Source organism: Myotis yumanensis, unplaced genomic scaffold (genome assembly GCF_028538775.1).
Source record: "Myotis yumanensis isolate MYYU_CA2020_CCGP unplaced genomic scaffold, mMyoYum1.0.hap1 SCAF_23, whole genome shotgun sequence".
NCBI lineage: Eukaryota > Metazoa > Chordata > Mammalia > Chiroptera > Vespertilionidae > Myotis > Myotis yumanensis.
The window spans coordinates 1492843-1512518 of record NW_027223774.1 but is presented as its reverse complement, the minus strand read 5'-3'; the positions used below and the strand labels follow the sequence as shown (position 1 = coordinate 1512518).

The 19676-nt window shown below is 50.1% G+C and overlaps 1 protein-coding gene across 1 annotated transcript; it reads left to right on the top strand.

Annotated features, from left to right (window-relative positions):
- The first annotated feature begins 1692 nt into the window (after positions 1–1692).
- Positions 1693–19538, top strand: LOC138999534 (zinc finger protein 264-like). The gene is given in 6 exon segments (XM_070401673.1): positions 1693–1914; positions 8259–8385; positions 11460–11555; positions 14384–14491; positions 15734–17009; positions 17011–19538. Coding segments are annotated over 6 exon segments (2145 nt in total). The 5' UTR covers positions 1693–1728; the 3' UTR covers positions 17363–19538.
- The last annotated feature ends 138 nt before the right edge of the window (positions 19539–19676 follow it).

Below are 19676 nucleotides of genomic sequence, written 5' to 3'. Positions count from 1 at the left end.
CTCTCTTTCTCCTTCCCTCCCTCCCTCCATCCCTCCCTCCTTCGCTCCCTTCCACTCTCAGGTTCAATTCCCAGTCAAGGGCATGTACCTGGGTTGCAGGTTTGATCCCAGGCCCCAGTTGGGGCACCTGTGGAAGACAAGAAATCAATGTGTCTCTCACATCGATGTTTCTCTCTCCTCTCTCCCTCCCGTCCCCTCTATCTAAAAGCAATGGGAAAATATTCTCCAGTGAGGATGGACAACAATAAAAAATTAGCCTACTATGTTTGGTCAAACATTTACTTAACTCACCCCTAAGGCCTTGGCAGGGCCAGACCCAATGATTGCAGGTTCCATTCCTGGTCTAAGGGCATGTACCTTGGATTGCAGGATAGATCCCGGCCTGGGGGGTGGGGTGCCTGCCTTAGGCAACCGATTGATGTGTCTCTCTCTTTCTCTCTCTCTCTCTCTCTCTCTCTCTCTCTCTCTCTCTTTCCTCCCTCCATCCCTCCCTTCCACTCTCTAAAAAGCAATGGAAAAAATACTATCCTGGAGTGAAGAGATAAAAAAAACACACCACACACACCAAACACCAATCAAAGAATGTATGCACCCCTATGTTCACAGCAGCACAATTTACAATAGCTAAAACCTGGACACAGCTCAAGTGCCCATCAGCCGATGAGTGGATTAAAACAGCTGCAGTACATTTGCACCATGGGATACTGTGCAGCAATAAAAAAGAAGGATCCCCAGTGGGGGGGGGGGGCGGGGTGTAGGAGGCAGCTGATACATGATTCTCTCTCATTGATGTTTCTAACCCTCTTCCTTCCTCTCTCTGAAATCAATTAAAACATATATATAATTTTTTTTAAAGGATCTCGCCCTTTGAGACAGCATGGAGGGTCCTGGAGAGTATCGTGCTAAGTGAAATAAGCCGTTAGAGAAAGATAAGCATCACATGATCTCACTCATGTGGAATCTAAGGAACAAAATAAACTGATGAACAAAATAGATCCAGAGACAGAGACGCATGGAACAGACTGTAGACTCTCAGAGGGAAGGCCGGGGTGGATAGGAAGAGATGAACCAAAGACCTTGTGTGTAGATATGCATAACCCATGGACACAGACAATGGGGTGGTGAAGGCCGGGGCTCGGGGGTGGGGGCAGGCTGGAAGGGGTCAGTGGGAGAAAAGGGGGATGGACATATGTAATACATTCAACAATAAAGATTAAAAAAAAAAAAGCTCCAGCTGGTTTGGCTCAGTGGATAGAGCATCAACCTGCAGACTGAAGGGTCCCGGGTCAGATTCCGCTCAAGGGCACATGCCCTGGTTGAGGGCTCCATCCCAGTAGGGCAGCAGGAGGCAGCCGATCCATGGTTCTCTCTCATCATTGATGTTTCTATCTCTCGCCCTTCCTCTCTGAAATCAATAAAAATATATTAAAAAATAAAATAAAAATCAGAAAACACGCTCACAAACGAAAGAAAAGAAAAAACACCCGGGGGACCACCAGCTCCAGCAGCACTGCCCTGCCCTGCAGCCCTGCAGCCAGTTTGCAGAGGAAAAACTACATTACCCAGAAAACTGCGCGCCAGGGCAGGGGCGTTTCCGCTGTTGGAGGCGGGACTTCCGGTCACTTAGAGCCCCGCGTCATTTGCGCGCGAAAGGAGCCGTCCACGCCAGCTGCCAGCTGTGGCGAAGCCGTTGCCGTGTGTGGCCGCTTCCCGGGCGGCTCTGGGAACATGAGCGGAACGGAGGCGAAGACGCGGCCTTGGAGCGGGGAGGGCGGCCGCCGGCCCGGGTCGCCCCGCGGGCAGGGGGAAGGGGGCGGCCGCCTGAGCCCGCGGGCCCCGCCTCGGCCGCCGCCCGTCCGGGCCCGGCTCCCGCCGCGGGGTCCCGCGATGGCGGCGCCGGGGGACCAGGCGCAGGTGAGCGGACCGCGGTTCAGCCGCGGGTCGGAGAGGGGCTCCCGGGCGCGGCGGCGGCCACGTCAGTCGTGGGGCCCCGCTTTGTCCCTGTGGTTGGTTTAAAGGGGGGGCTGGCTTGTCGCGTTCTCTCCGCTGTCAGGACGCGAGAGGCCGAACACCCCAAGAGGCGGAGGCGGAAACGCAGAGGTGACCCCCCAGCCCCTCAGCGGACAGCCGCCTGCCCGGGAGACCACCCCCCACAGCGCATGCGCAACGCAGGGGCCGGACGCTCCCATCTGCACTGACGGGCGGGGCTGGGGGGGGGCTAACCAGTAATTGCGGTCCCTGCGGCCCCAAGTGGCCAGGACCTGATAAATAACCACCCCTTTTCCTCATTTTTAAACCTATTTTTATTGTTCTCACCGGTGTTGGTCAGTGGATAGAGCGTCCGCCTGCGGACTGAAGGGTCCCAGGTTCGATTCCGGTCAAAGGCATGTACCTTGGTTGCCGTCCCAGTGGGGGGTGTGCAGGAGGCAGCTGATCGATGTTTCTCTCTGATCGATGTTTCTAGCTCTCTATCCCTCTCCCTTCCTCTCTGTAAAAAATCAATAAAATATACTTTAAAAATATTTTTTTATTGATTTCTGAGAGGAAAAGAGGGAGAGAGTGAGATGGAAATGTCATTGATGAGAGAATCATTGGTCGGCTGTGATGGAGCCTGCAGTCTGGGCACGCACCCTGATGGGGAATCGAACCCTGGCCTCCTGGTTCATAGGTCGATGGTTAGCTGCTGAGCCAGGCCGGCGGGACCCTGTTTCAAATTTTTACCCACTTCCAGCTTAACCAGCTAGAGAAAGCTGTGTACACTGTTGCACCCTAACCAGTTATACAGAATGCTGTGTAATTGCATGTCAGAGAGCCTATATATAAATAAATACACACACACACACACACACAACACACATACACACACACACATACACATACTAGAGGCCTGGTGCACAATATTCGTGCACTGGTGGGGTGGGGGTGGGGAGGGGGTAGGTCCCCTCAGCCCAGCCTGTGCCCTCTTGCAGTCTGGGAGCCCTAGGGGTATGTCCAACTGCTGGCTTAGGCCCACTCCCCGCTAGGGTTCCTTAGCTCTGCAGGGGAGGTGCTCTCCAGCCATGAGCCTGCCTATGGCTGAGCAGTGCACCACCTGTAGGAGCACACTGACTTTAAGGGAGCAGCTCCTACATTAAGCATCTGCCCCCTGGTGGTCAGTGCACGTCATAGCGACTGGTCATTCCGCCATTTGGTCGATTTGCATATTAGAGTTTTATAATATAGGATATTTTTATTTATTGATTTTTTTTTTAAGAGGGGAAGGGAGAGTGAGAGCAAGATGAAAAAAAGAAAAACACAACAAAACAATTTATTGTTCCACTCATTTCTGCATTCATTGGTTAATGCCTGCATGTGCCCTGCACGGGAGGGAACCTGCAGCCTTGGTGTGTCCAGAGGATGCTCTAACCAGCTGATCTACCCAGCCAGGGCCAGGAGTTGATATTATTTAAACATGTATCATCTGGTAGTAAATGTGGAGACCCCAGCTGGTTTTTCTACTCTTACCTACCTGCCCAAAATTTGCACATGACATGAGTTTATCCTGCATCAGAAATGAGCAATACTGCAGGGCTCCTAAATATGGAACAATTCATTTATGAGGAATTGCCGAGTGTTTAATTGCAATATTAAGTCAAGAAAACTCACAGAGCCCAGCTGGGTGCGGCTAGCGGTTGAGCGTCAACCCAGGAACCAAGAGGTCATCAGTTTGATTCCCAGTCAAGGGCACATGCCTGGGTTGCGGGCTCAATCCCTAGTAGGGGGCGTGCAGGAGGCAGCTGATCAGTGATTCTCTTTCATCATTGATGTTTCTTCTCTCTCTCTCTCTCCCTCTCTCTCTCCTCCTTTCCTCTTTGAAATCAATAAAAATATATTTTAAAAAACTAGAAAACTCAGAGAGATGAAGCTAGAAAGCAGAGAGGTGAGCACTGAAGGTGTAGGTGATAAACCATGGACCAATGTCTGGGAGCATGTACTTACTTACATATATATATATATATATATATATATATATATATATGTCTTTATTGTTGAGTATTACAGATGTACCCCCCTTTCCACCCATTCCCAGGCCTTCACCACCCTATTGTCTTTGACCATATGCATATAGATCTTTGGTTACTCTCCCCCCACACCCTTCCCTCTGAGATTTGTCAGTCTATTCCATGTTTCCATGCCTCCCATTCTATTTCATTCATCACTTTATTTTGTTCATTATTCCTTGTTCATTTATTTTTATTTTTAGATTCAATTGTTGGTAGATATGTATGTAATGTGTCGTTTTATTGTTCACATTTTTTTACCTTTCTTTTTCTTCTTTTTCCTCTTCTTAAACAATTCCCTTCAACATTTCATGTAATACTGTTGTGGTGATGAAGAACTCCTTTGGCTATTTCTTGTCTGGGAAGCTCTTTATCTGACCTTCAATTCTAAATGGGAGCTTTGCTGGGTAGAGTAATCATGGTTGCAGGTCTTTGCTATTCATCTCTTAGAATATTTCTTGTCACTCCCTTCTGGCCTGCAAAGTTCCTGTTGAGAAATCAGTTGACAGTCGTATGGGTGCTCCCTCGTAGGTAACTAACTGTTTTTCTCTTGGTGCTTTTAAGATTCTCTCTTTGTCTTTAACCCTTGGCATTTTAATTATGATGTGACTTGGTGTGGTCCTCTTTGTGTTCCTGTTGTTTGGGACTCTCTGTGCTTCCTGGATTTGTAAGTCTATTTCTTTCACCAGGTAGGGGAAGTTTTCTGTCATTATTTCTTTTTTTTTTTTTTTCTTTAAATCTTTATTGTTCAGATTATTACATTTGTTCCTCTTTTTTCCCCCCATAACTCCCCTCCTTCCAGCTCCCACCCCACCCTCCACCCTCACTCCCCACCCACTGTGTTCATCCATAGGTGCATGATTTTTGTCCAGTCACTTCCTGCATCTCCCACACCCCTTTTCCCCCCAAGAATAGTCAGTCTATTCCCTTTCTATGTCCCTGATTCTATTATAATCACCAGTTCATTCTGTACATCAGGTTATTTATTCACTTGATTCTTAGATTCATTTGTTGATAGATGCATGTTTGTTGTTCATAATTTGTATCTTTACCTTTTTCTTCTTCTTCCTCTTCTTAAAGGATACCTTTCAGCATTTCATATAATACTGGTTTGGCGGTGATGAACTCCTTTAGCTTTTCCTTATCTGTGAAGCTCTTTATCTGACCTTCAATTCTGAATGATAGCTTTGCTGGATAAAGTAATCTTGGTTGTAGGTTCTTGGTATTCAGCACTTTGAATATTTCTTGCCACTCCCTTCTGGCCTGCAGTTTCTGTTGAGAAATCAGCTGACAGTCGTATGGGTATTCCCTTGTAGGTAATTGAGTCTCTTTCTCTTGCTGCTTTTAAGATTTTCTCTTTGTCTTTTGCTCTTGGCATTTTAATGATGATGTGTCTTGGTGTGGTCCTCTTTGGATTCCTTTTGTTTGGGGTTCTCTGCGCTTCTTGGACCTGTAAGTCCATTTCTTTCTCCAGATGGGGGAAGTTTTCTGCCATTATTTCTTGAAATAGGTTTTCAATATCTTGCTGTCTCTCATCTTCTGGCACTCCAATAATTCTGATATTAGTCCGCTTAAAGCTGTCCCAGAGGCTCCTTACACTATCTTCGTATTTTCGGATTCTTTTTTCATTTTGCTTTTCCAATTGGGTGTTTTTTGTCGAATCTTTGGTTTGATTCTTGTGCTCCTCTGGTCTGCTATTGGGTATAATATTCTTTATTTCAGTCCGTGTATGCTTACTTTCTAATTTCTTTATCGTAGCATCGAGGGTCTCATTAGTTTTCGTGAGGCCCTGCACAAATTTATGGCAAGCCCTCAAAATTGCGATTCTTAGCTCCATATCCTCCATTTCTGTCATGTTTTTTTGTCTCCGCATCTTTTATGCTTTCTTGGTGCACCCCCTTGTGGTCTCTGTGCACAGTCTTGTTCTAGCCAAGCCTTAATTGTTGTAGTTAACACTAGAGGGATTTGACCACCAGGCCGACTGGCTGTAGGAATCAGCTGTTTGGAAAGCGTCTGTCTTCTGGGGAGGCGCTAGTCCAGCCCTTGCCTGAGGCGATCAGCAAATGGCTGTGCGCAGAGCTTGGGCAGGGCGGGATCCACAGGGCGGGGGGAGGGAGCAGTTATGGCCGCTCTCAGTCCGTCCCCAGGGGCTCTGCCTCTCTGTCCTGGCAACCCGGCAACCGCTGCAAACCTCGGAGGGGCCGTAGCCAGACAGTCCCGCTTCTCCCGTTTGAGTATGGGTCCCTAGAGACTCGCCCGGATCTGTAGCCCAGAGTCTGAGATTCACTCCTGATTGAAAACGACAACCGCGCCCTCAGCCACCAGCCCGCTTTGCGCGCGCACCACCTCACCACCGCACCACCGTACCTTTAAATTTTCCACACTGCGCCTCCTCTGTGCGTCGGAATGCTGTTGTTTTTGCTTCTAGTTGAAGAGTCTCTCCTCAGCCAGCCTTCCTGTGGTTCTGGTTGATGTCCGTTCCGACTTTTAGTTGTATTTTTGAAGTGGTTGTTTACGGCGGCAGTCTCCGGTGTTTACCTATGCCGCCATCTTCAATTCCTCTCTGTCATTATTTCTTTTAGGTTTTCAATATCTTGCTCTCTCTTCTCCTGGCATGCCCATAATGTGAATGTTGGTACACTTGAAGGTGTCCCAGAGGCTCCTTATACTATCTTCATATTTTCTAGATTCTTTTTCTTTTTGCTCTTCTGATTAAATGTTTTTTTGCTTCCTCATATTCCAAATCGTTTATTTGATTCTCGGAATCCTCTACTCTACTGTTAAATCCCTGTAAATTACTCTTTATTTCAGTTAGTGTATACTTCATTCCTGACTGGTCCTTTTTCATGACTTTGAAATTCTTACTAAGATCCTTGAAAGTCTCATTAAGCCCCTTGAAGCTCTCATTAAGATCTTTGCGCAACATTATAACAATTGTTGTGAACTCTGTATCCAGTGGTCTACTTGCTTCCATTTCATGTATTTCTTTTTTCTGGTGATTTCTTCTGTTCTTTCATTTGTGACATGTTTCTTTGTCTCCACATTTTGGCTGCTTCCCTATATTTGTTTCTATATATTAGGTAGAGCTGCTATATCTCCGGAATTGGTAATGTGGCCTTGTGTAGTAGGTGTCCTGTAGGGCCCAGTGGTTTAGCCTCCCCAGTCATCTGAGACGGACACTCTAGGTGCACCCTGTGTGAGCTGTGTGTAGTCTTGTAGTTGAGCCTTGATTGCTGTTGGCATCTGTGAGGAATTGACCTTCAGGCCAATTGGCTGTGAGGACCAGCTGTGACTATAATGGAAGAACTGCAGTGCAGGAGGCACCCTATTGAGCAGGACTCATTTCAGTGGGGATTTGATGCTCACTGAGTCTACCCCTTGAGTGTGTTGCTTGTCGATGTGTAGAGATGTAATCTGGTGTGGTCTGAAGCTGTCCACCGGGTGCACTGGCTCTGGGGCCTCCCGGGAGGTGCAGAGTCTGCCACTGCCTGGGGCCACCTGACAAGAGTGACAGAGAGATCTGCAGATGGCTGCTATTTGTATTGGGCTTGGAGGTGCCCAGGTGAGGCCCAGCTGTGAAGCAAGGCAGGCTGGTGCTAGTGCTGTGTCTTGGGCCTTTTATTGATAGGTTTGGGGCACACTGATGCCAGCTGCTGCTTGTTTGAGAGATTTTAGGAAAGTCTGAAGATCTGGGAGCATTTAAATCATCTGCAGTAGTGGGGCTGTGCATCTGAGAGTGGAGTGGCTGGATTATTGGTATTTAACGAGTGGACCTGCTCAGCACAGGGCTGTCAGGAGCCACTGGTGAAAAGGATGGCTTGAGAGCAGGGGACTTGTCAAGTGGTTCTGGGATCTTTCATTTTACCCCTTTGTGAATTGTTGTGGCTGTTGACAAGTAGATACCTGACTGCAAATTTTTGTCCTTATATTTCCGTATTTCTGGACAGCGGTTTTTATAGCCCAATATGTTTATTCACTATAGATAAAAAGGAGCTGGGGACTTTTAGTCACTTTAGCACATGATGTAACTAATGTCAAAGAATATTGAATGTCAGCGGTAATTAGGGGTTGTGGGGAGACATGATGTGAAGCTCCCAGCATGGGGCAGGCACCTAGCAGGACCCAGCAGGTGGGTGGTGCTCTGGACCACGACGCAGATGCTCGCTGATCCCATCAGGAGCCCCAAGGCCGTTGCTGTGACCTCTGTTTACTTCCCAGGTGTCTGTGACCTTCGAGGATGTGGCCGTGACCTTCTCCCAGGAGGAGTGGGGGCAGTTGGACGCGGCCCAGAGGACCCTGTACCAGGAGGTGATGCTGGAGAACTGCCGGCTCCTGGCGTCGCTGGGTGAGTCCTCCCCCTCGGTGGGGAGCCCGCGACTTCCTTATCCCACGTCTGCCTCCGGGCCGGGCTGGTCACGGAGGCCTCAGGAGCCCATTTTCCTCCTCCCGGCCTCAGTCATGTTCTAGACTCGCCTCTGCTGGCCTGGTCTCCATGGTCTCCTCTGGCTCCTAGGACGTGATGCGAGGAAATGGGGGCGTCATGCAGAGCCCAGAGGCAGGGCGTCCCGTTGGGCCCCGAGGGCCTGACACAGGAGCTGGGACCCCCAGAATCATGCCGTGGCTCCGGGTCTGCTCCTGTCATGCTGTCCAGAGTGGCTTTTCCTTGGCGAGCTTGTGACAGGACTGGCCCCTCAGTCCCCGCTCTCTCTGGCCCCAGATTCCTTGTCGGTGCTTTTCTGCACGTTTATGTTGTTTCTCTTTCTTTGCTGCTGGGCTCTGGGGCGTCCAGGAGGCAGCAATGGCCACCTGAGCCCATACGTCCTGGACCTCTCCCCTCAGTGCCCGGCACAGACTGGCCTCTGTCTAAGGTTCTCATTCCACATCCTGACTGAGGGAGCCTGGTTGGTCCACGTGTCCCCTCCAGGCCAGTGGTCAGGGCCGGAGCGAGGGCTGTTCTCCCAGAAGAGGGGGACCAGGCAGGTCCCAGGAGGCGTCCCCCTCGCTGCTCCAGGCTTGTTCTAAACCCAGGTCTGGGTTATGGGCCTCTTTATCCTGCAGCTTCCTGAGTCCCTGGTGCTTCCTACCAGTTGGCAGCTTGGTCCCCAGGAGACACTGGGCCGTGTCTGTGGCCACTTTGATGGTCACAGCTGGGGTGTGGGTGGTACTGGCACCAGTGGGCAGAGTCCTGTTACATCCTGCCCTGGACCAGACCTCGCCCTCAACAGAGGATTACCCAGCCCAGGAGTGCTGGGAGCCCTGGCCAAGTTCTTAGTTGTTAGAGGGCACCTTCAGCACCCGGCATCTAGAGGGGCCACCCTTCCTGCAGGTGGCACACACCAGAGGGCTGTTCACCACCTAATCCTCACCCTAGGATATGTTTTCCCTTGATTTTTAGGGAGTGGGAGTGAGGGGGGAGAGAACAGAAACATCAGCTGGCTGCCTCCCAGATGCACCCCAACCATAACTGTAACTGGGGATCAAACCTGCAACCCAGGTGTATGCCCTTGACTGGGAATTGAACCCGAGACCCTTTGGTGTTCTAGCTGATGCTCTAACCACCAAGCACACTGGCCAGGGCTGTTTAGCTACAGTTGGGTTTGTTGTAACTACAGCTCATTGTTCCAGCTAGTGTATAAGTGCCCACATTTTATTTTAATGATGTATTGTGTCAAGCACCTGTGCCCAATACGGGATATTTTCTAACAGTCGATACTTCGGGAAATTTAGGCAAAGCTACAGTTACAGTGAGGCGTACCATTGTTTCCTATTTAGCTGCTTTTTAAGATTGGGGAGTACAGCGTTTACATTTAGTGGCCCCCCCCCCCCCGCCCCCAGCTGTAACTGACTGGAGCCCAGTATTAAGTTCATGAAGTTTGTCAATTGGTGCGAGGCACAACAGCCTTGTTGTGTTTTGTAATATGAAATTTTTTAGCGTGTAGGTTTTTTAAACCTATGCTACACGTACTTATATGTAATTTGTTATATAAATTATATGCATTTTTTTATTATTTTTTTTAAATATATTGATTTTTTACAGAGAGGAAGGGAGAGGGATAGCGAGTTAGAAACATTGATGAGAGAGAAACATCGATTCAGCTGCCTCTTGCACGCCCCGCACTGGGGATGTGCCCGCAACCCAGGTACATGTCCTTGACCGGAATCAAACCTGGGACCCTTGAGTCCCCAGGCCGACGCTCTATCCGCCCAGCCAAACCAGCTAAGGCCAGTCGCTGGGCTTTTATAAAGATGTTTTATTATACACTGAACCACCAGTCTCCATGGATGGGGTCCCTTATACCTTGCTGGGTCAGGAACAAACTGCAACAGCAGGAAGACAAGCAGCAGTGACAGGGTTTGCCCTTGAAATAGTTTAAGCCTCATTTGTGCCTTGGCATCTGAGGAGGAAGTGACACAGTTAAGCAAGAAGGAGCAAGGTGCGGCGAGAACAGCTTCCGTGTAGAAGAGCTGACACGTGCAGAGGCCCTGAGGTCACAGGGAGAAAAACTCCTGCCAGAGCCGAGGGAGGTCTCATCTCCTTCATCTCCCCTCTGCCCCCTCCCCGAGCCGTGCTCTGAGCTGACAGTAGACTCAAGTGAACATTTGCTTGGTGACAGCGGGTGGGTCCTGGGCTGTGGTCAGGACCTGCCAGAGGAGCCTCCTGCGGGTTGGGGTGCCTCTCACCCACTTCTCTGTACGCATCCTGTGTCTTTTTCCCCTGCATCTGAGCTTGGCTGCAAGTGACAGACCCGCTCGCTCTTCACCCTCCAGGAAGTTACTACCACACTGACAAGAAGCGCAGCGGTGGGGCGGGCGCCTGTCTCGGTGGGTGCCAACCCCGGTCAGTGTCTTGGCTTCCTCCTCGGTCCTTAGGCAGGTCGCCTCACAGTCCCCGGATGCTGCCGGACAAGCAGAGCGGAATGAAACTCCCCGGAGTGGGGGTGTAGGTCACCTGCTGCCTCAGACTATTAGCCACTTGCAAGTTGGTGGAGACCAGGACTTCTCAGCCCTCTGTCAACAGCAGACTCGCCTGGGAGGTTGTTTAATCTCCTGAGATCCAGGCCTCGCCTGCGGAGACCTGACATTTTAGGGGTTGGGTGCGTGGGTGGTGCAGACCCGCTCACTGTGATTAATAGAAAACGCCTGAAGGAAGGTGGTTTCCTCAGGTCCGGGCAGCAACCGAACGGACTGGGGACCATGCGATGGGGTCGACGGGATGGTGCTGTCTACACAGCCAGCATCGCCGTCAGTCTTCGGGTCTCAGTGACGGCGTTTGTGTCCTGGGTTTCTGGTCTCGGCATTTTTGTGTGGATGGAGCAGCTTCCTGCTGAGGTTGTCACACCCTGCAGTCCCGGACTCGATGGAGAGGTTTTCCTTCCTTTCACACACATCCTCACATCCTCTTTCCTTCTCCATGAACAGGGTGCCCTGTTCCCAGACTGGAGCTGATCTGCCAGCTGGAGCCGGGGCGGGAGCTGTGGATGGTGAAGACAGATCTCTCCCGAGGCACCTGTCCAGGTAGGAGCCGAGGCCCGGCAAACGGAGGCCCTGCCACTGGGAGACCTTGAGGAGACCGCTGGCCGCGGGTCCCTGGGGAAGCTGCTTGCTGTGGCCTGTCTGCTGGTTTGGAAGCCTTGGAGCCCTTTGACCTGTGGGCCCTCTGACCTCATGGAGGACGGAGGTGTACGCGCTGAGGTCTGTCTGGGCTCAGAGCCTGGCTTGCCGATCACCATCTCTGTGCCGTAGCGAAGTTGCACGATCTCGTTGTGTCTTTGTGGAAGAAACCCAGCTTCTGGATCAGACAGACTCCAGAACCTCAGGGCTCAGCATATGGCAGCTCTTTTTCTCACTCGGCAGGGCCCATGGGGTCAGCAGGGAGCTGGCCACACCGTTACTGAAGGACCCGTGTGGGTTCTGTCGTCATTGTGTGGCTGTCAGGTTGTGCTGATGTCCTGGAGCTGGCAGAGGAGAATGGAGAGAGGAGGGAGGAGGGAGGATGTCACACCCCCTCCCACAAACACCGGTTCCCCTCACATCCCACGACGAGAACTGGGCGTTTGGGCACCTGGGATGTGGGGCTGGGAAGCGTGGTGAGGCTGTCGGTGAGGAGCAGCGGTTTGGAGAGTGTAGTCTGCGACAGTCCGTCTGTCCCTGGAAGATGCTGGTAGTGGTGTCTCTGTTGTCAGGTGGTTTGGGGATGTGATCACGTATCGCATTAATGCATAAAACTGCAGAGCACAGCGTCTGAGCAGAGCAAGTGGCTCATGGGAAGGAAGCTGTTGGTAGTGGCCTGTTACCATGAGTGACGTGTCTCACATTTCCCGCTGACCTCTGAGGAAAGGGCCTTCCTTCTCTCCAGTCACTCTCCCCAGCTGTACTCTGCCTGCCCCCGTCCAGCTTCTTCACCCCCCGTCCTCTAGTCAGTCAGACACGGGCACTCCCTGTTCCTGCTCCTCCTGTTTGGTAAAACCTCAAGATGACATTGACCTTGTCTGCCCCACCTGGGAGCTGTGGAGGGCACTGGGGCATCACGTGTCAGCTTGGTGCCCCGCAGTCATTTCTGTGGGTCCTTGGGCTGCTCAGCCAGCCTGTGAGTCCGTCTGCAGCTCATGGCAGCCCCTCAGCGTCTGTGCCTCTGCCCCCTCCTCAGCCCACATCTCCACGTGGAAGCCTCAGAGGCACCAGCGTCAACGTGCCTGGCAAGGGTCCCACAGCGTTGCCCACGCCTCTCGCCTCCCCAGTTTCAGTGAGTGGTGCTGCCATTGAGGCAGGTTAGAAACTAGATGTGGCCTCCGAATGACTCCCCTCCACCGCCGCCATTCCTGCCCCAGCCGTGCCCAGGCCTGTTCATTCCGTCACATCCATCTCCTGAATCCACACTAATAACTCACCCCTCCACCGCCATCATTCCTACCCCAGCCGTGCCCAGGCCTGTTCATTCCGTCACTGCAGCCCCTCCCTCAGACCGTCCCACCCTCGGTTCAGCCCATCCTCTGGCCCTGGGGATGCTCATCGTCTCCTAACCGGCCTCTCCACTTGCTGGTGCCTCAGACCAGCTGTGTGTCCCGCAGGAGCTGCTCAGGGGCCCAGGCCTGGTTCCGGGCAGTGACCACCTCCCCAGCCCCAGAGTCTCAGCCTGTGGCCACCAGTGTGTCAGGCTTCCAGTTGAAAGTGAAGTGGGCCTCCCGCCGTGGCTTGCTCCTCACCCATCCGCACGCCTGTGGACCCGCCTGTCGGCGCTTCTCCTTCACCTGGCAGGAGGGGGCTTGCCCCAACCACAGCCACGTCCTGAACCGGAGTCTCGATCACACCTTTTCTGGGAAAGTCTTCCTTTGCTTACATTCTTCACTTACATACTCCCCCCTCCCCGCCCCTTTGGGTAACTTCATCCTTTTTCTACTCAAAATAAAAGTATGTTCCAGGTGCCCTTGCCGGTGTGGCTTATTTAGTTGTGTCATCCCATGCACCGAAAGGTAGCTGGTTTGATCCCCATTGGGTTGCGTACAGGAGGCACCTGATCTGTTTCTCTCCTCCTCCCTTTATCTCTCTCTAAAATCAATAAAGACATATTTTAAAAAACATATGCTCAAAGTCCTTAGAAAAAATAAATTTTAAAATGCTCTTGTCTCATTGTATTCATTCATCTGGGGCACTTTAAAATATATTTTTCTTGATTTCAGAGAGGAAGTGAGAGAGGGAGAAAGATAGAAACATCAATGATGAGAATCATTGATCAGCTGCCTCCTGCACACCCCCTATTGGGGATCAAGCCCACAACACAGGCATGTACCCTTGACCGGAATCGAACCCAGGACCTTTCAGTCTGCAGGCCAATGCTCTATCCACTGAGCCAAACTGGCTAGTGCCACTTTTTTACTTTATTATTATTATTATTACTATTATTTTAGAGGGAGAGGAAGGAAGAGAGAGACAGAGGCCTATCAATGTGTCGTTCCACTTATGCATTCGTTGGTTGATTCTTGTATGTGCCCTGACTGGAGAGCAAACCCACAACCTTGGCTTATGGGATGACACTAACCACCAACTGACCTTCTGAGCTCTCTGTTCTCTTTCCAACACCCTGTCTGTCTTCTCTGCGCCTGTACAACCAGGTCTTAAACTCTATAATCCTCTAAGAGTATTTTCTGATCGGGTAGGTGTTCTTCTCCTTGTACTCTTTAGTCTTATTTCTGGTCTTTCATGCACATCTACAATCAGATCTCTGGGTTCTGTGGTGACGGGATTATATTGAATTTATATATTTACCGGGGTAGGATTGTTGGTTTTATATTATCAATCCTTCACTAATAGACCTTGGCTTTAATACTATCATTTTCTCCATATAGATCATGTGTATTTTGCCATTCTTCACCAAACTGTTCCTCAAGCAGACCAGACCAATGTGTTCAGCCCTGACCGGGAGTGCTCACTGTCTCTCGAGTCTGTCCCCACTGGTCAGTCCCTGGCTTCTCGGCACTGTCCACTCATGCCCTGTAGTGCCCCTCCCCTTTCTCTGTGGCAGATTCTGATGGTGCCAGTGGGACTCATATCGGGGGCACCTCCATTGGGAAACCCCGATTTTCCCTTCACAGTATTAGCCAAACCAAGGAGGAAGGACACAGAACTCAAGACTGCCATGTGTGCCCAGGTCTCCTGAAACCAAAGACAGGTTCAAGGATTTCCCAAAACTACCCTCAGGTTCAAAGATTTGCTAGAAAGACTCAGAAAACTCCCTGAAACCCATTATACTCACTATCATATTGAAGAGGACACAGGTTAGAAGAGATGAGGAATGTGGGGCTGAAAGTGTTCCAAACACGAAGATTCCGTGTCCTTGGCAACGCCTCAGCTAGCCTCTCTGTCGGGCGGCGTGAGCACAGGGTGTGGCCCACCCAGGACACTCCAAGACTCGGAGTCCAGATTTCCGTTGAGGTGTCACTGAGCCTTTGCTAGTGGGACTCCATCTCCAGCCCTCCTTTCCTTCCCAAAGGTCCAGTTGATGATACCTTGTGGCTCAAAGCCCCAACTTTCTAATCTCAAGGTTGGTCTTTGTGATGTGGCCAGGCCTTACTCTGAGTCATCTCCTCACATTAGGGGCCCATAATGCATTGTCTGTTGTCATAAACCAAGCATGTCAAACGTTTAAATAAAGAAGGCATGCGGCCCGCTGGCTGGGAGTTTGACATACTTGTCATAAACTATGGTACGTTCCCAGGGGCCCGCCAGGAATAACCAAGACACTCCTGTCACTGAAAATACCCAGAATTCAGAGGTTACATCCTTGCAGTTGGGACAAAGACCACACTTCTCTGTGGGGGAGTAGATGTTGTACTGTGCACTTCCTGTCTTCATCAGGGTGGCATTCGCTGTCCCTTCCGAGTGTTCAAGTAGCAACGTGGGCTGCCCTTGCTCAGAGGAACTCGGAACACACATCGTTATTCGGTACAGCCACGTCCTGTCTGTAGTTGTGGCTGTGTCTCCACCCCGGACATTCTGTCCTCTCATCCAGGCAGGCTTGTGTTGTCCACAGTCCAGGGACCAGGAGAGAAAGAGATTACAGGCCTGGGAGTCAGAGGTAGCAAAGCACAGCAGACACAGGCACTGTTTTCATTTCCATGTTTTTCACTGAAATGCTGATTTTGTTTCTTCTGGGTTGACATTACTAACAGGCCTTTTTGTGTCTTGGATTTCTTCAGGTGACAAAGAAAAATTCAAGACAACAGAATCTACTACTTGTGAGCCAGCCCTGTCCGAGAGATTCTCAGTCCAGGAACAACTAACACAGAAAGTTCCAGCGGACTCCCAAGGAGACCAAACCAAGAACCAGCGTGTCCCATCACAAGTGTCCCTGCAGGAAGGACAGGAGAGACCAGGGGTAGATCCTCCGAGGGAACGGCTCCCTGGGAGCCCTGACCATGGTGGCTTAGGGACACCTGATGGGGTGTGTGTGAGGACTGTGCAGGAGCCAGCTTCTCCAGGAGGTGCTGTCCTTCACCATGGCTCACATGAATTACGGAAAGATGGCATGATTCAAGAAGAGGAAAATATCTTTAAATGCAGTGAATGTGGGAAAGTGTTTAACAAGAAACACCTTCTTGCGGGACATGAAAAGATTCACTCTGGAGTGAAGCCCTATGAATGCACAGAATGTGGGAAAACATTTATTAAGAGCACGCACCTTCTTCAACACCACATGATCCACACAGGGGAGAGGCCCTATGAGTGCATGGAGTGTGGGAAGGCCTTCAACCGCAAGTCCTACCTGACACAACACCAGCGGATTCACAGTGGAGAGAAGCCCTATAAGTGCAATGAATGTGGAAAGGCCTTCACCCACCGCTCCAATTTCGTCCTCCATAACAGGAGCCACACTGGAGAGAAGCCCTTTGTGTGCAAAGAGTGTGGAAAAACCTTCCGAGATAGGCCATGTTTTACTCGGCACTACATCATCCACAGTGGCGAAAACCCCTATGATTGCTTCGAGTGTGGGAAGGTCTTCAAACACAAGTCATACCTCATGTGGCACCAGCAGACTCACACTGGGGAGAAGCCCTATGAGTGCAGTGAGTGTGGGAAAGCCTTCTGTGAGAGCGCGGCCCTCATCCACCACTACGTCATCCACACGGGGGAAAAGCCCTTTGAGTGCCTCGAGTGCGGGAAGGCCTTCAACCAAAGGTCGTACCTGAAGAGGCACCAGCGGATCCACACCGGGGAGAAGCCTTTTGTGTGCACGGAATGTGACAGGGCCTTCACCCACTGCTCCACTTTAATCCTGCACAAGAGGGCCCACACTGGAGAAAAGCCGTTCGAGTGTAAAGAATGTGGCAAGGCCTTCAGCACCAGGAAAGACCTCATCCGGCACTTCAGCATCCACACTGGAGAGAAGCCCTATGAGTGCGGCGAGTGTGGGAAGGCCTTCAACCGCAGGTCAGGCCTCACGAGGCACCAGCGGATTCACAGCGGAGAGAAGTCCTGAGTGTATGGAGTGTGGGAAAACCTTTTGCTGGAGCACTAACCTCATCCGACACGCCATCATCCACACCGGGGAGAAGCCCTATAAGTGCAGTGAATGTGGGAAGGCCTTCAGTCGTAGCTCATCCCTCACTCAGCATCAAAGGATGCATTCTGGGAGAAACCCTGTCAGTGTAACACACGTGGAAAGGCCCTTCCCAAGTGGTCAGACTGCGCTCACGCTCCGAGTGCTCCTGTTGGGGAAGGACTTCTTGAATGTAAACACCGAGGAAAATCTTTGGCCAGAGAAAACATCCACCACAGCATCTGATTGTACTTACCAGAGAGAGACCCCACAAGGCTCTTCACTGTGAGAAAAGATCATTGTTGCAGATCATCACTGTCACATGAAAGTGACCCAGCCTAGAGCCTTATTCTCATCTGAGAATTTCCCTATGAGGGCATGCACCAAGGAACCCTTCGCCTCCATCTTTTTACTTAGTTTACATCGCAGTATATCTCAGGAATTTTTTTTTTTAGTAGAGAAAATGCAATGAGACTTCTCTGTTAAGCCTACAGCACTTTGTCGTGGATTACCTAGTTTATTTGGGGCAAGAGGAATGTTGTTTCAGGGGTGAAAGGCCTTGATCCTTGGTGTGTTTTGTAAACATTCATTGTTGTCTAGGGTCAGGAGAGTTAGAAGTTGAGGGCAAGTATTTAAGAAAAGGATACACATATGAAAGGACATACCAGTTAAGACTGTTAAGGCTTAGATTTTTTAAAAAATTATGTGATTTTAAGACATAAAACAGAAACCAGGATGGCGGCATAGGTTAACGCCGGAGTTTGCTGCCTGGAACAACCACTTCAAAAATACAACTAAAAGACGGAATGGACATCACCCAGAACCACAGGAAGGCTGGCTGAGTGGAAATCCTACAACTAGAAGGAAAGAGGAATCCATACCGAGACTCAGAGGAGGCGCAGTGCGGAAGTGAAATACTAAGGTGCGGAGTGCATGTGGAGCCGGCTGGCGGCGTTGGGCGCGGTTGTTGTTTTCAATCGGGAGGGAGTTTCAGACTGAGCTCCAAATCCGGGTGAGTCTCTAGGGACCCAGGCTCAAACAAGCGGGACTGTCTGGCTTTGGTCAGAACTCGAATGCAGCTTTCTCTCCCAGGACTCTGAGAGGCAGAGGCCCTGGGGACGGATCTGAGAGCAGCCATAACTGCTCGCTCTGCCCGTCCTGTAGATCCCCGGGGACCTGCCTCGCCCAAGCCCTGCATAGAGGCGTTTGCCGGATAGCCTTAGGCAAACGCTAGACTAGCACCGCCCTAGAGATCCAGTACAGAAGCTCTCCCACTGCAGACACAGCTGACTCTCATAGCCAGTCGGCCTGGAGGTCAAGTCACCCCTAGTATTGCCGACAACAATCAAGGCTCAACTACAACAAGACTGCGCACAAAGACCACAAGGGGGTGCAACAAGAAAGCATAAAAAATGCGGAGACAAAGAAACATGACAGAAATGAAGGATATACAGCTAAAAAACGCACTTTTAAGGTCTTTCAATAATTTTCTAGAAACTGCCGATAAACTTGATGAGATCCTCAAGAAATCTAATGAGCCCCTCGATGCTGTGATAAAGAGCCAGCTAGAAATTAAGCATACACTGACTGAAATAAAGAATATTATACAGACACTCAACAGCAGACCAGAGGAGCGCAAGAATCAAGTCAAAGATTTGAAATGCGAACACGCAAAAAACACCCAACCGAAAAAGCCGAAATGAAAAAAGAATCCGAAAATATGAAGATAGTGTAAGGAGCCTCTGGGACAGCTTCAAGCGTACCAACATCAGAATTATAGGGGTGCCAGAAGATGAGAGACAGCAAGATATTGAAAACCTATTTGAAGAAATAATGACAGAAAACTTCCCCCACCTGGTGAAAGAAATGGACTTACAGGTCCAAGAAGCGCAGAGAACCTCAAACAAAAGGAATCCAAAGAGGACCACACCATGACACATCATAATTAAAATGCCAAGAGCAAAAGACAAAGAGAGAATCTTAAAAGCAGCAAGAGAAAGAGACTGAATTACCTACAATGGAATACCCATACGACTGTCAGCTGATTTCTCAACAGAAACTTTGCAGGCCAGAAGGGAGTGGCAAGAAATATTCAAAGTGCTGAATACCAAGAACCTACAACCAAGAGTACTTTATCCAGCAAAGCTATCATTCAGAATTGAAGGTCAGATAAAGAGCTTCACAGATAAGGAAAAGCTAAAGGAGTTCATCACCACTAAACCAGTATTATACGAATGCTGAAAGGTATCCTTTAAGAAGAGGAAGAAGGAAAAAGGTAAAGATACAAATTGTGAACAACAAACATGCATCTATCAACAAGTGAATCTAAGAATCAAGTGAATAAATAATCTGATGTACAGAATGAACTGGTGATTATAATGAATCAGGGATATAGAAAGGGAATGGACTGACTATTCTTGGGGGGGAAAGGGGAATGGGAGATGCGGGAAGAGACTGGACAAAAATCGTGCACCTATGGATGAGGACAGTGGGTGGGGAGTGAGGGCGGAGGGTGGGGCAGGAACTGGGAGGAGGGGAGTTATGGGGGGAAAAAAAAAGAGGAACAAATGTAATCTGAACAATAAAGATTTAATTTAAAAAAA